This window comes from Oncorhynchus tshawytscha, linkage group LG08 (assembly GCF_018296145.1).
Source record: "Oncorhynchus tshawytscha isolate Ot180627B linkage group LG08, Otsh_v2.0, whole genome shotgun sequence".
NCBI classification, from domain to species: Eukaryota; Metazoa; Chordata; class Actinopteri; order Salmoniformes; family Salmonidae; genus Oncorhynchus; species Oncorhynchus tshawytscha.
In genome coordinates this window covers 72422589-72435828 of record NC_056436.1, presented here as the reverse complement: position 1 = coordinate 72435828, position 13240 = coordinate 72422589, and the positions used below count along the sequence as shown (strand labels likewise).

Genomic DNA, 13240 nt, shown 5'->3' with positions numbered 1-13240 from the left:
ACCTGGAGTAGAGGGGTGTAATAGACACCTGGAGTAGAGGGGTGTAATAGACACCTGGAGTAGAGGGGGTAATAGACACCCGGAGTAGAGGGGGTAATAGACACCTGGAGTAGAGGGGGTAATAGACACCCGGAGTAGAGGGGGTAATAGACACCCGGAACAGATGGGGGATAATAGACAATAATAGAGTAGAGGAGTGAGGGTTCTAGAATAGACACCTGGAGTAGAGGGGCTGGGTGGATAGAAGACACCCGGAGTAGAGGGGGGAATAATAGACACCCGGAGTAGAGGGGGATAATAGACACCTGGAGTAGAGGGGCGGGGGATAATAGACACCTGGAGTAGAGGGGCGGGGGATAATAGACACCTGGAGTAGAGGGGCGGGGGATAATAGACACCTGGAGTAAAGGGGGTAATAGACACCTGGAGTAGAGAGGGGTAATAGACACCTGGAGTAGAGGGGGTAATAGACACCTGGAGTAGAGGGGGTAATAGACACCCGGAGTAGAGGGGGTAATAGACACCGGAGTAGAGGGGGGTAATAGACACCCGGAGTAGAGGGGGGTAATAGACACCCGGAACAGATGGGGGATAATTGACAATAATAGAGTAGAGGAGTGAGGGTTCTAGAATAGACACCTGGAGTAGAGGGGCTGGGTGGATAGAAGACACCCGGAGTAGAAGGGGGAATAATAGACACCCGGAGTAGAGGGGGATAATAGACACCTGGAGTAGAGGGGCGGGGGATAATAGACACCTGGAGTAGAGGGGCGGGGGATAATAGACACCTGGAGTAGAGGGGCGGGGGATAATAGACACCTGGAGTAAAGGGGGTAATAGACACCTGGAGTAGAGAGGGGTAATAGACACCTGGAGTAGAGGGGGGTAATAGACACCTGGAGTAGAGGGGGTAATAGACACCTGGAGTAGAGGGGTGTAATAGACACCTGGAGTAGAGGGGGTAATAGACACCCGGAGTAGAGGGGGTAATAGACACCCGGAGTAGAGGGGGTAATAGACACCCGGAACAGATGGGGGGATAATAGACAATAATAGAGTAGAGGAGTGAGGGTTCTAGAATAGACACCTGGAGTAGAGGGCTGGGTGGATAGAAGACACCCGGAGTAGAAGGGGGGGAATAATAGACACCCGGAGTAGAGGAGTGAGGGTTATAGAACTGACACCTGGGGTAGAGGAGGGTAATAGACACCTGGAGTAGAGGGGCGGGGGGGATAATAGACACCTGGAGTAGAGGGGCAGGTGGGATAATAGACACCTGGAGTAGAGGGGCGGGGGATAATAGACACCTGGAGTAGAGGGGCAGGTGGGATAATAGACACCTGGAGTAGAGGGGCAGGTGGGATAATAGACACCTGGAGTAGAGGGGCGGGGGATAATAGACACCTGGAGTAGAGGGGCAGGTGGGATAATAGACACCTGGAGTAGAGGGGCAGGTGGGATAATAGACACCCGGCGTAGAGGGGGGGGAATAATAGACACCTGGAGTAGAGGAGTGAGGGTTATAGAACAGACACCTGGGGTAGAGGAGGGTAATAGACACCTGGAGTAGAGGGGCGGGGGGGATAATAGACACCTGGAGTAGAGGGGCGGGGGATAATGGACACCTGGAGTAGAGGGGCGGGGGGGATAATAGACACCTGGAGTAGAGGGGCAGGGGGATAATAGACACCTGGCGTAGAGGGGCGGGGGATAATAGACACCTGGCGTAGAGGGGCGGGGGGGATAATAGACACCTGGCGTAGAGGGGCGGGGGATAATAGACACCTGGAGTAGAGGGGCTGGGGGATAGACACCTTTGAGTAGAGGGGCTGGGGGATAATAGACACCTGGAGTAGAGGGGCTGGGGGATAATAGACACCTGGAGTAGAGGGGCTGGGGGATAATAGACACCTGGAGTAGAGGGGCTGGGGGATAATAGACACCTGGAGTAGAGGGGCGGGGGGATAATAGACACCTGGAGTAGAGGGGCAGGGGGATAATAGACACCTGGAGTAGAGGGGCAGGGGGATAATAGACACCTGGAGTAGAGAGGCGGGGGATAATAGACACCTGGAGTAGAGAGGAGGGGGGGATAGACACCCGGCGTAGAGGGGCGGGGGGATAATAGACACCCGGCGTAGAGGGGCGGGGGATAATAGACACCCGGCGTAGAGGGGCGGGGGGATAATAGACACCCGGCGTAGAGGGGCGGGGGATAATAGACACCTGGAGTAGAGGGGCTGGGGGATAATAGACACCTGGAGTAGAGGGGCTGGGGGATAATAGACACCTGGAGTAGAGGGGCTGGGGGATAATAGACACCTGGCGTAGAGGGGGATAATATACACCTGGAGTAGAAGGGCTGGGGGATAATAGACACCTGGAGTAGAAGGGCTGGGGGATAATAGACACCTGGATTAGAAGGGCTGGGGGATAATAGACACCTGGAGTAGAGGGGCTGGGGGATAATAGACACCTGGAGTAGAGGGGCTGGGGGATAATAGACACCTGGATTAGAAGGGCTGGGGGGATAATAGACACCTGGATTAGAAGGGCAGGGGGATAATAGACACCTGGAGTAGATGTCAGATAGCTCCAGAGTTATATCTGGAGGCTGGGATGCTTCCTTTCTATAACTAAATCATAAGGCTTGACTACAATTACATCAGTGGTTTCGGTCATGAAGAAGCCATGACTAACATGCTGATCATTGTAATCACACAGCCACCTTTCTACCAAGGAAGACTGTCTACATCCCAAATGGCAGCCTATTCCCTTTATAGTGCACTACTTTTTACAATGGCCCATAGGACTCTGGTCAAAAGTAGTGCACTATACAGGGAATAGGGTGCCATTCGGGACATATTGGTAATGTTGGCATAGTGGCTTGTGTGGGGTTTAGGACCTTCTCACAAAAAACCCTATAACCACCAAGATATTCATTATCAGTGATACCGGCTAAATATTTTGATTTCGCCAAGATACAAACCATAATTAAATGTAATCATACGTTGTGCTTCAAAAGTTACTGGCACACAATTGCAGGAATTGCAAAGTGGGGAAAAAAACCTTGATGTCAAATTCCAATTGCTAAGTATTGTAATTTTCCTCACTAAAGAAAGAGTCTTGTCTCCTGATTGACAGATCTGAACAGGGAAGGAATACCATTACAACAGTGTCATTGTAAAGTCACAGTCATTCCTCTGAAATGCTTAGGTTGTATGTTCAGCTCATATTGTGTCAATATAACAAACCCTGTTTGATATATCTGATTCATTTATCACCACCCACTTTAGTTACTGACAGTTATCTGCACCTGTGGCTTGCTCTGTCATGCACAATATATTGTAGATTTAACTGTCATTTCTCAAATTTTGTCACAGGAAATTATTTTATTAATCAAGGCATTTTCATTGATAGGGTTCAATAGTCCAGAACTGAATGCAATGTTTGCTATTAAGGCTGAGCAACAACACACCTCTCTGTGACGGAATGAAAGGTTTCCTAGGGAACAGGCAGAATAGAGTGCTTAGTCATTTCCAGACTTCTCAAGCCAACACCAGCCACTTAAAGACGTACAGCAAGACTCTAATGCAGGAGAGATATAAAAATCTGTACATTGGACCTTGGCAAGCGTTCTCATTTGGGAGATTGCTTTTATTCCGGTAATCATTCACTCCAGGGATTTAAAGAGTGGGAAACTTTGGCTTGGTCTTAGTGCTAGTGTTTTATGTAAAGTACAACAGCAGACCAACCTGATATTAACCATGGCTCCACTATGTTTATGGAATAATCCAACCACCAGACCTGGGAGAAATATGGCACAAAGCCACATTTAGGAAAGAAACACTATGCACGACAGAAACACTTAATGACAAAAACTAAAACTTGCATTTGTAGCTGTCCACTAATAAAGGAAAACAAAACTTAGAGGAACTGAAATAATGTAATACTATACAAGATGGAGCACATCATGATCATCCATTGATATGCAATCTACTGACAAATACAGTACACTCCTCTGAGACGCATTCATTAACAAAATCATTGATGAGAAAAAGCAGCCTTACCAGTCAGTTAGTGTTGTTGTGTATCCGTATCAAGCCACAGATCTCTCAGCTTACCCAGGTCCCTCTCTGAGACAATCCCATTAGTGTTTCCCACAGCACTAAAACCAACCAGTAGCCTTGTGTACACCTCCTGTGGCTAGCACTAGCATTAACACTGCTGGGATGACAGCTCCCTTTACACAAACAGTACACACCCCCCCACAGCACTCAAACTCAGCCGTGCATCAGTAACACAGCGAAAGAGAGGGACTTCTTCTCTGAGCTGCAAGCAGAAAAGTCTAGTTTTATCCCCCCTCCTCCCTGTAGGAATGTGACTTAGTCCAACAGTGCAGCAGTAGCAGCCTCTGTCAGTCAGGCCCCTGGACAGTACAGAGACAGTACAACGTGCCTGTGCATGCGGCAGAAGGCAACTCAAGGTCCAGCTCATGTGGTGCGCCACTACTAAGTTTACAGGGGGGGACAAGAGAGAGAGATGTCGGGCAAATTACTGGGGGGGTGGCCAAGGCCCGGCAGTCCGAATCAGCATTCACTGTTGCTAAGCAGCCAAAGTGTCTATTTCATGGGGGAATGTATCAGACAGCTTTTTGGCAAATGGGGGAGAAATTAAAGGGGGTGTGGGAGTGGGATGAGAGGGGCCTAGGTTCCAGACAAAGCCAGACCATTCCTACGTACACATACTCACAATAAACTATTACCTTACATTGGATTAACATATGTTAGTTTGAGCAAAACAGCACAAATATGCAGGGATGTCAGTCCAGGCCTAGAGTGATAGTGGACTGTTCCCCTGGACCTTCATCATACCCCTAGGCCTAGTAAACACTGGCGATGTCATGTCAGAGTGCATGATCTGCTGGGTTAAGAGCCCTACAGTTGACTATGGCTTCCATTACAACCCTACTGACCAGCGCCATTTCTGCTTAATCCATAAAGGTCCTAACGTGGCCTGAGGAACCATAACCTCTGTAAGCAACGACACGCAACCCGAGCCACCAGCACTGGAAGAGCTTCCGTCCCAAACCATTTCCAAAAGGGATTACAAAATATGCTTACCTGAAGTTACATACAATAATGTCCCAGGGGACAGTTTAGTGTTTTTGTTGTAAAGTTCTATTATGGAACAACTTTTCCTGTAATTAGTTCCCAACATCAGCCTGGAGACGTTGAGAGAGGAGTGTGTACCTGAGCTTCTAAGTTTGTAGCTGTGAGCCCTGTGAGGCTGGGTTCCAACACAGCCCTAGTCCAGCTCCCTCCCAGACTCCTCCAACATGAACAGTGATTAGGTCTGGATGAGCTGAGCACAGTCAGCCGCACACTTAGGAGAGCCTGGATGAAATGTAATTTTGCAGATCATTGTTACAATCTGAAATAGCAGGGTATGAAACACTATCCCACCGACTCAGTCATAGGACCTCTAAAAACATCTGATATACATCTGATACTTCCTGGAAAATTGCCCTGGGAAGAAAACTTCTAAAATAATGATTTCAAAATTAATGCCCCATTATCTTCAGCTCTCAGTGTGACCAAGCCTTGTGAGCAGATAGATGTGAAGATGGAACACACAAGCTTTGTCTTCGTGAAACATAACAACTAGCTAGGCTAACCAGTGAATGTGCTTCATTGTGCCCCGTGCATGCAGTGTCGGATGCTACAAGACTGTGGCATAGGGTAGATTTCCTGTAAATCAGGGATGTGATAACAGAAAAACTGTTTAAATGCCAATGATGATGAATTCTGACCATAGCAGGTGGATATGAGACAAGTGGCACCTTACTGGAGTTAATCAAGTAAATCTAGTCAGTGAAGGTTTACACCTGTTCTACACACTATGAACTGGAGCAGATGTCAAACAATGCCATCACAGCGGTGGCATCCCAATCATATCTCCTTTCTCCCGAAGTGTGCACTTGTTCTCTTCCTTCATGGATTTGAAGGGAAATTACAGGTACCCCGCCTGCTTTGCATCCTAATGCCCCAGGCACCCAGCCTGCCCTGCATCCTAATCCCCCAGCCTGCTCTGCATCCTAATCTCCCAGGCACCCAGCCTGCTCTGCATCCTAATCCCCCAGGCACCCAGCCTGCTCTGAATCCTAATCCCCCAGGCACCCAGCCTGCTCTGAATCCTAATCCCCCAGGCACCCAGCCTGCTCTGCATCCTAATCCCCCAGGCCCCAGGCACCCAGCCTCCTCTGCATCCTAATCCCCCAGGCACCCAGCCTCCTCTGCATCCTAATCCCCCAGGCACCCAGCCTGCTCTGCATCCTAATCCCCCAGGCACCCAGCCTACTCTGCATCCTAATCCCCCAGGCACCCAGCCTGCTCTGCATCCTAATCCCCCAGGCACCCAGCCTACTCTGCATCCTAATCCCCCAGGCACCCAGCCTGCTCTGCACCCTAATCCCCCAGGCACCCAGCACACTCTGCTACTCTGCCCCCTAATGCCCCAGGCACCCAGCCTGCCTCTGCATCCTAATCCCCCAGGCCAGCCTCTGCATCCTAATCCACAGGCCCCAGGCACCCAGCCTGCTCTGCATCCTAATCCCCCAGGCACCCAGCCTGCTCTGCATCCTAATCCCCCAGGCACCCAGCCTGCTCTGCATCCTAATCCCCCAGGCACCCAGCCTGCTCTGCATCCTAATCCCCCAGGCACCCAGCCTGCTCTGCATCCTAATCCCCCAGGCACCCAGCCTACTCTGCATCCTAATCCCCCAGGCACCCAGCCTGCTCTGCACCCTAATCCCCCAGGCACCCAGCACACTCTGCTACTCTGCCCTGGCCCTCCATGTGTGACTGGGGCTGCCAGGCCAGCATCACACAGAGACAAGGCTATGAGTAGACACCCTGGTTGTGTTCAAAATGGCACCATATTCGCTACATATATGGAAATAGGGTGCAATTTGGGACGGCGCCCCAAAGCCCATTGCTCAAGCTGGGCCACAGGCAGGGGAGGGGACAACAGGGAACCAGGTCAACCTTTGGGATTCCATTCTACATGCCATGGCAAAGCGACGGCCAACCAGGGTCCTTGTCATGGTCTATGGATAACAGAGGACAAAGACACACCATTGTGTCCAGTTACATAAATAAGGTGGCTTACTGTGCACAAAAGCCTTTGAGGTATTGCATATGGCAATGTAAATCAAGAAACCTTCTCTGATAAGCTGTTTGCTTGCACTGGTCAGCGCAAAGAGGCAATACTCAAAGAGAACTTACACACAGACTAAGATGCAATACATACTAGTTTGGTTGGCATTTCACATTTGATTATAGAATGCAACAATAGTTGAGACAGCGATACATGTTAAAGTGAGTTTTCCCATATAGATGAGGGTATGAGCATACTGAAGTTCCATTTCCAAACATTTCCTCCAATTTTTAATAGTGAACTAATGAACTGAACATCAGATCAGGTTTGTCAAGAGCAGCTTATGAGCAACACCAAACAGCCAAGCCAAGTGGAATGAGAGCATTACAGAGAAAACAGCCCAAATAGACCCTGGGTGTATTTCTAGTCATTCATTCCTCTCATGAGGTCATATAGCTCCTTATTAGGCTTTTCGTAGCAGGTTTGGAGAAAATTTTAGCCAACCTTAACATAATACTCCTAACCTGCTGCATAAACTCACCTAACCTGCTACGAAAAAGTCACTTACGCCGGTAGCTGTATTCCATCTAGTCAAACCGATTAGTGCTGCACTGCAGAGGTCATCCTTCCGGTATACTTTCAATTGGGTAAATCGATTTACTCTGCTAGCAAAGGGAACACTGCCACTACCTCGTTTGAGTAGCAAACTGAAGTGAAGAGGACATTTGGCAACTCTTACTTGCAAGTGGAAGTTCATAAAGTTCTTAGTTTACAGAAGAAAGTCAAGGAGATATATATATTTCAAAATGGCCTCCTGGCTTTAGTGACCGATCACAATGGGAATAAAAAAATAACTGATTGATTGGTTGGGTGTTTAGTATGGCCCGGTGCCCCGGGTGGGCGGAGTTCAGTCATTTTAGATCATTCTATTGGTCCTTAAAGGGATACGTCAAGATTTTGGCAGTGTCAGATTAACTCTTGGACACAATTTCTGTCTCTGCATGCAGTTTTAAGGAAGTTGCTAACTAGCGCAATGACTTCAGTCTATGGTAACTGCTAGCTAGTAGACACCATAGACGTTATCATTGTGCTAATGCTAGTTAGCATTGACTCGCGAAACTACCTTTTATTTCCTTTGTACTGGATGCAGAGACATCCGACTCTGGGAAAGTAGATAAAGGGCTTCATTGCCAAAATCCCGAAGTATACCTTTACGTGTAATCTCCACCCACCTGAGGCACCCAGCCACGCAAAATAAACTCCACCATTGGAAAATGATTTGCAAAAATATGACCAATAGGAGGCCAGGAGACCATTTTGAAACGTAAAAAAAGGCTCCTTCACGTTCCAATCTGTAGAACACTCGGACCTTGATGGATGGAGTGTATAAGCGTTGTCAGAACTAATAAAAATGGAAATTAGGCCAAATCAAAAAGAAAACTCTTTGAAATAGTCTACATAGTCTGATAATTGCTGACTGTGTTTTATTTATTTAACTAGGCAAGTCAGTTAAGAACAAATTCTTATTTACAATGAAAGCCAAGCCTGGACGATGCTGCCATCGCCCTATAGGACTCCCAACCATGGCCGGTTGTGATACAGCTTGAAATCGAACCAGGGTCTGTAGTGACGCCTCCAGCACTGAGAAGCAGTGCCTTAGACCGCTTAGAACTCGCGAGTCCATGGTGAGGGAGTGGAGTTTGGTCATCCACTTCATGGAGGAGTGGAGTTTAGTCAGCTACTTTAGCCAGATAACTGCCAATTCAGGTTGAAAATTGTATTTGAAGCGTTGCTTTTTCTAGAGGTTCCTAGGCTATCATATTTTTTCATAAATCTTTAAAAGACGAGCCTACTGCAAACTAAATTAACGAAAATGTTAGCTTGTGTTAATTGCTACGTGTATGTAGAAAAATCATACAAGATGAAACATGTTTGAGTTGATATGGGCAAATCGAATGGTTTTCCCAGATGGACCGAATAGGCGCGTAGCTTGCTGCACGAGCCACTCTTTGAGTTCGCGCTCTCATTGGGTGCGTTCAGCAGGACGCAACATTTTGAAATGTTCAGATAGAAATAAGCTGTAGAACAAACATGTCACAATAAAATGTCGAATAGGCTAACAAGGCACAGACCATATTACAGGTTCTATATCTATTAAGGAATAAAGTTGGCTCTATTCTTCATTTCATGGCATTTCTATCTGCAACATTTGACAATGTATGCTAACTGCCTACTAAGAGTAGCCCTGGATGTCAGGGCCTGAGGTGAGATAGCCTTCAGTTTGTATTCGTTTTAAGACGGTAGGTCTAGTCCTAATTATTGCACACACAACACTCACCAAGCCTAAACACTCTCCTCTTTTTAGAAAATGTTTGAAATAGTCTGTCTGGCTTTCACTGTTGACAGCCCATTCTTCTTTCCCTGCAGGTTTTAATTTTTTAGGGACATTTGACAGTGAGACAGAAAAACAACAAATAAAACATTTTAAGGAATCCTTTAATCAGATTTGCAAGCAAGGCAGTTATTGAGAATGATAAGAGCACATAATTGTGAGCTGTAATTAATTCAAACACTGTAGTTTATGTGACTAAATAATACACTGTTTTAGCCTACATTCATTGGATTGTATCCACAGGATCAGACAGTATTGGGCTCAAAAGCAGTTGGCCTTATTTTCATGACTACAGACTTGAGGGAGTACCACCAGCCATGCCAGGTGTACCAGACTACTCCATTGTCTGTCACAGCACTGTAGGCACCGTGGTGGTAGTAGCCATTCAGGTTGGCAGAGTGACATCTAGTGGAAATGAAACAGAACAGCAAGAATTAGGATAAATAAAGAATCATGAAGTGTATTGTATTTGTCATGATGTCAGATAATGTATTCTTTCAATGACTAGATTCGAGAGAGAGAACTTGTCCAAAGAGAGAACTTGTGACATCTCCCAAAGTAGCCCTTTTAGTTGCCTAGACCATTGACAGAGAGAATGAGGATGAAGAACCTGTTGAACCACCAGCCTCCCTTGTCCTCCTGGGCACAGTTGCGTTCGTAGCGGTCGTTGTCTTTGTCGTAGGTGCTGAACTTCATTCCCTGGTGACTGGCCCACCACTGGACCTCTGGGTGGTAACTGCCTGATAGAGAGTCACCAGAGTCACCAGAGAACTCACCAAACTGCAGCTGGTAAAACTCCTGGGGATAAACATGATGGTAATATAGTGAGCACAATGCAAACCCCCAAAAAACGAACTCCTCAACTGTAATATGTGTATGGAAAGCAAAACTCTGAGAGAGGAATGAGTTGCATCATAGAATTTTGGGTTTTTCATACAATTGACATATTGGTAGAATGTCTTCCTCCTGGTTTGTTTAACCTTTTGATCTGTTATTTCCTTTCCTTTTTCCTAAAGGAAACAACTGATGAGTTGCCCCTCAAACTCAACTCTGGACCATGAAGCCAGTTCCACTGCATTTTTTCATTGTTCCTGGGTGTGTGCAATTAATTATCAGGTAGAACAGAAAAGCAGCAGGCACTGGACCTCTTAAGGCAAGAGTTTAATACCCCTGATCTTGATCATGGGGAAGATCTCAATTGCATCCTCCTCACGTCCTCTCTCTCCGCATCTCCTCAAAACCCATTGGAGGAGAAGGTCAGAGGGGCAGGACCTCTGGCTTTCTCATCCAATAGGTTTTGAGAAAGAGACAAGAGAGAGGAGAAAGGACACAAGGAGTGTGCAATTGAGATCTTCCCCATGATCCACTGACACAGATAGATAGAAGCATCACCCGAAGACAACGTCGTCATCATTCCATATGGACACTTGTTGAGCAGAGGTGTAAAAATGAAACCAGAGAATACAACACCTTCTCATCTGCAACTTTGAAGTTTTTGTACACTGCATAGCGTTGTACTCCCTCAAAGTCAGCTAAGTTGATCCTCAGGTTGTAGTCACCTAAAGACAAGCAGTGATGGTAGCCTTTAGTCAAAACTCTCATTTCTCATCTCTCTGTCACTCTCTCACTGTTTGTCTTGACTTTGCAGACATTGTAAAATATCACATTTACCTTGTGAAGTTAGGTAATATAAGTTGTCATTCCCCAACCAGAACTCCCCACTGGCTGACTGCAGATCACCAAACCCCCGCTGATAATCACTCCAGGGCCTGCATACAGATTAATATGAAGACAACACATTACTCATTCACACAGAAGAATGTTACTGTAATCTTATTTTTAGATAACATCTGAGTCGTATTTGTGTTTTACCTATTGAAAGACTGGCTGCCATCTGAGCGTCTCTGGATGACTGTCCATCCGCCCCCCTCAGTCATGTCACAGTAGACCCTGACCAGGCTCGGGCTCGTCATGGGTCTGATCGTGTAGAACCCACTGCCCTTGTTCCCAGCGTTGAAAATCTGGGCACAGTCTGAATACAGATTACTGATGAGATTATGGATGTTTACTTCACAAATGTTATGGTTTTAAACTATGAATTCTGCAATCATACTAGAAATAAAAGGATTTTAAAAAACGATTATTGACCTCTATACTGATGATCTCCCAGGTCATGGAAGGTGTCCTGGTATAAAGCCAGCTGCTCAGTCTTCTGGCTGCTGAGAGTCTGGATGAGCTGTTGCTGCTGCTTCATCACCTGCACCTCCAGAGTCTTCAGCTGGGCCCGCAGCCGCACTGTCTCCTGCTGGCATTCATCTGAAGACTACACACACATATACACTGAGTGGACAAAACATTAGGAACACCTGCTCTTTCCATGTCATAGACTGATCAGGTGAAAGCTATCATCCCTTATTGTTGTCACTTGTTAAATCCACTTCAATAAGTGTAGCTGAAGGGGAGGAGGCAGGTTAAAGAAGGATTTTTAAGCCTTGACAGAAGTGAGACATGGATTGTGTATGTGTGCCATTCAGAGGGTGAATGGTCAAGACAAAATATTTAAGTGCCTTTGAACAGGGTATGGTAGTAGGTGCCAGGTGCACAGGTTTGAGTCAAATACACAGTTTCCCATGTGTATCAAGAATGTCCACCACCCAAAAGACATCTAGCCAACTTTACACATCTGTGGGAAGCATTGAAGTCAACATGGGCCAGCATCCCTGTGGAACACTTTCGACACCTTGTAGAGTCCATGACGAATTGAGACTGTTCTGAGGGCAAAAGGGGGTGCAATTCAGTATTAGGAAGGTGTTCCTAATGTTTTGTACACTCAGTGTATGTACGTGTGGTATGTATGTACACATGCACACAGACATGTTTATACACACACACACACACAGTATAGCAGTAAGTAGTATAAGTAGCATAACTAACTTGGTTCCCTTGCAATAGGCTACAGTTGGCCAATAGCAAAATCAACCAAACATGAGAAAGAGTAGTCCATAGACATAGTTCCTTCTAATGAGTACTTACCGAAAGGGACATGTCCATGATGAAGATGAGCCCGATGAAAAACAACCTGAAGGTTCTCATTTTACCTGCAGAGATGCTGAAATAATCACAGTTGAAACGGGGATATTTAGGTCCAGTTGCTTTGTCTTTTAGTGGAAAAGGACTTCAACAGACTTTCCACAGCTGTCTCTTCATAGCCGCCTCACAAGAATGTGAGGATTCTCAGTAGCAGTTGAGCTTGTCCTCTTAAATCTTCTGTCTAGCATCACAATACACAGGGGTGAGTCAGAGTGAAGAACTAACATTATGAGAACCAGATAACCCCCTTTGGCACATTGTTTATTTTCTTTTACAAACAAACAGGCACAGTATGTACTGATAATCAATTTCAGTCTTTGTTTATATCTTTTGATAATAATATTAATAAAGTAACCTACCGCCTTTTGTGTTTAGGGGGGTGGCTTTTGAAGGGAATACCTGATTTGCTACAGACATTACAGAATAATGGAAGAAATATGTGTGAAGCAAGTTAGAAATGCGGACTGACATTCAGGTCAGCTTGTACTAAATGGGGAAAGATCCGAATATTATGACATTGTGAAAAGATTTTAAACATTCTAAACTGGCTCTGTATCCATAATAATGGTTTCAACTTCCTCAATGTATGTGACAGTTGGT

At 46.2% G+C, this 13240-nt stretch overlaps 2 protein-coding genes across 4 annotated transcripts in view; both read right to left on the bottom strand.

The window, feature by feature from the left end:
• mtus1a (microtubule associated tumor suppressor 1a) overlaps window positions 1-8011 on the bottom strand; it is a 58542-nt gene extending 50531 nt beyond the window's left edge. The window contains exon 1 of one of the 3 annotated variants that reach the window (XM_024428857.2): window positions 7727-8011. The gene's annotated coding sequence lies outside the window, so the exon portion shown is untranslated. Of the gene's footprint in view, window positions 1-4070; window positions 4315-7726 lie in introns of those variants that run through there. The other 2 variants (XM_024428858.2, XM_024428859.2) reach the window with 2 other exon arrangements.
• Window positions 8012-9635: 1624 nt separating this feature from the next.
• fgl1 (fibrinogen-like 1) lies at window positions 9636-12810 on the bottom strand. Its single transcript, XM_024430651.2, has 7 exons — window positions 12584-12810; window positions 11699-11873; window positions 11423-11582; window positions 11222-11319; window positions 11021-11109; window positions 10161-10348; window positions 9636-9955 (listed from the first exon to the last, which is right to left on the bottom strand). The coding sequence occupies exons 1-7, from the start codon at window positions 12641-12643 to the stop codon at window positions 9796-9798; spliced, it is 930 nt and encodes a 309-aa protein (XP_024286419.1). The 5' UTR covers window positions 12644-12810; the 3' UTR covers window positions 9636-9795.
• Between the last annotated feature and the right edge of the window lie 430 nt (window positions 12811-13240).

Coding starts and splice junctions, on each gene's coding strand:
- fgl1 (XM_024430651.2), bottom strand. CDS start 12,643: ATGAGAACCTTCAGGTTGTTTTTCATCGGGCTCATCTTCATCATGGAC. Junction 11,110..11,221: donor ATATTACCTAACTTCACAAG/GTAAATGTGATA, acceptor GCTTGTCTTTAG/GTGACTACAACCTGAGGATC. Junction 9,956..10,160: donor GGAGGCTGGTGGTTCAACAG/GTTCTTCATCCT, acceptor CATTTCCACTAG/ATGTCACTCTGCCAACCTGA.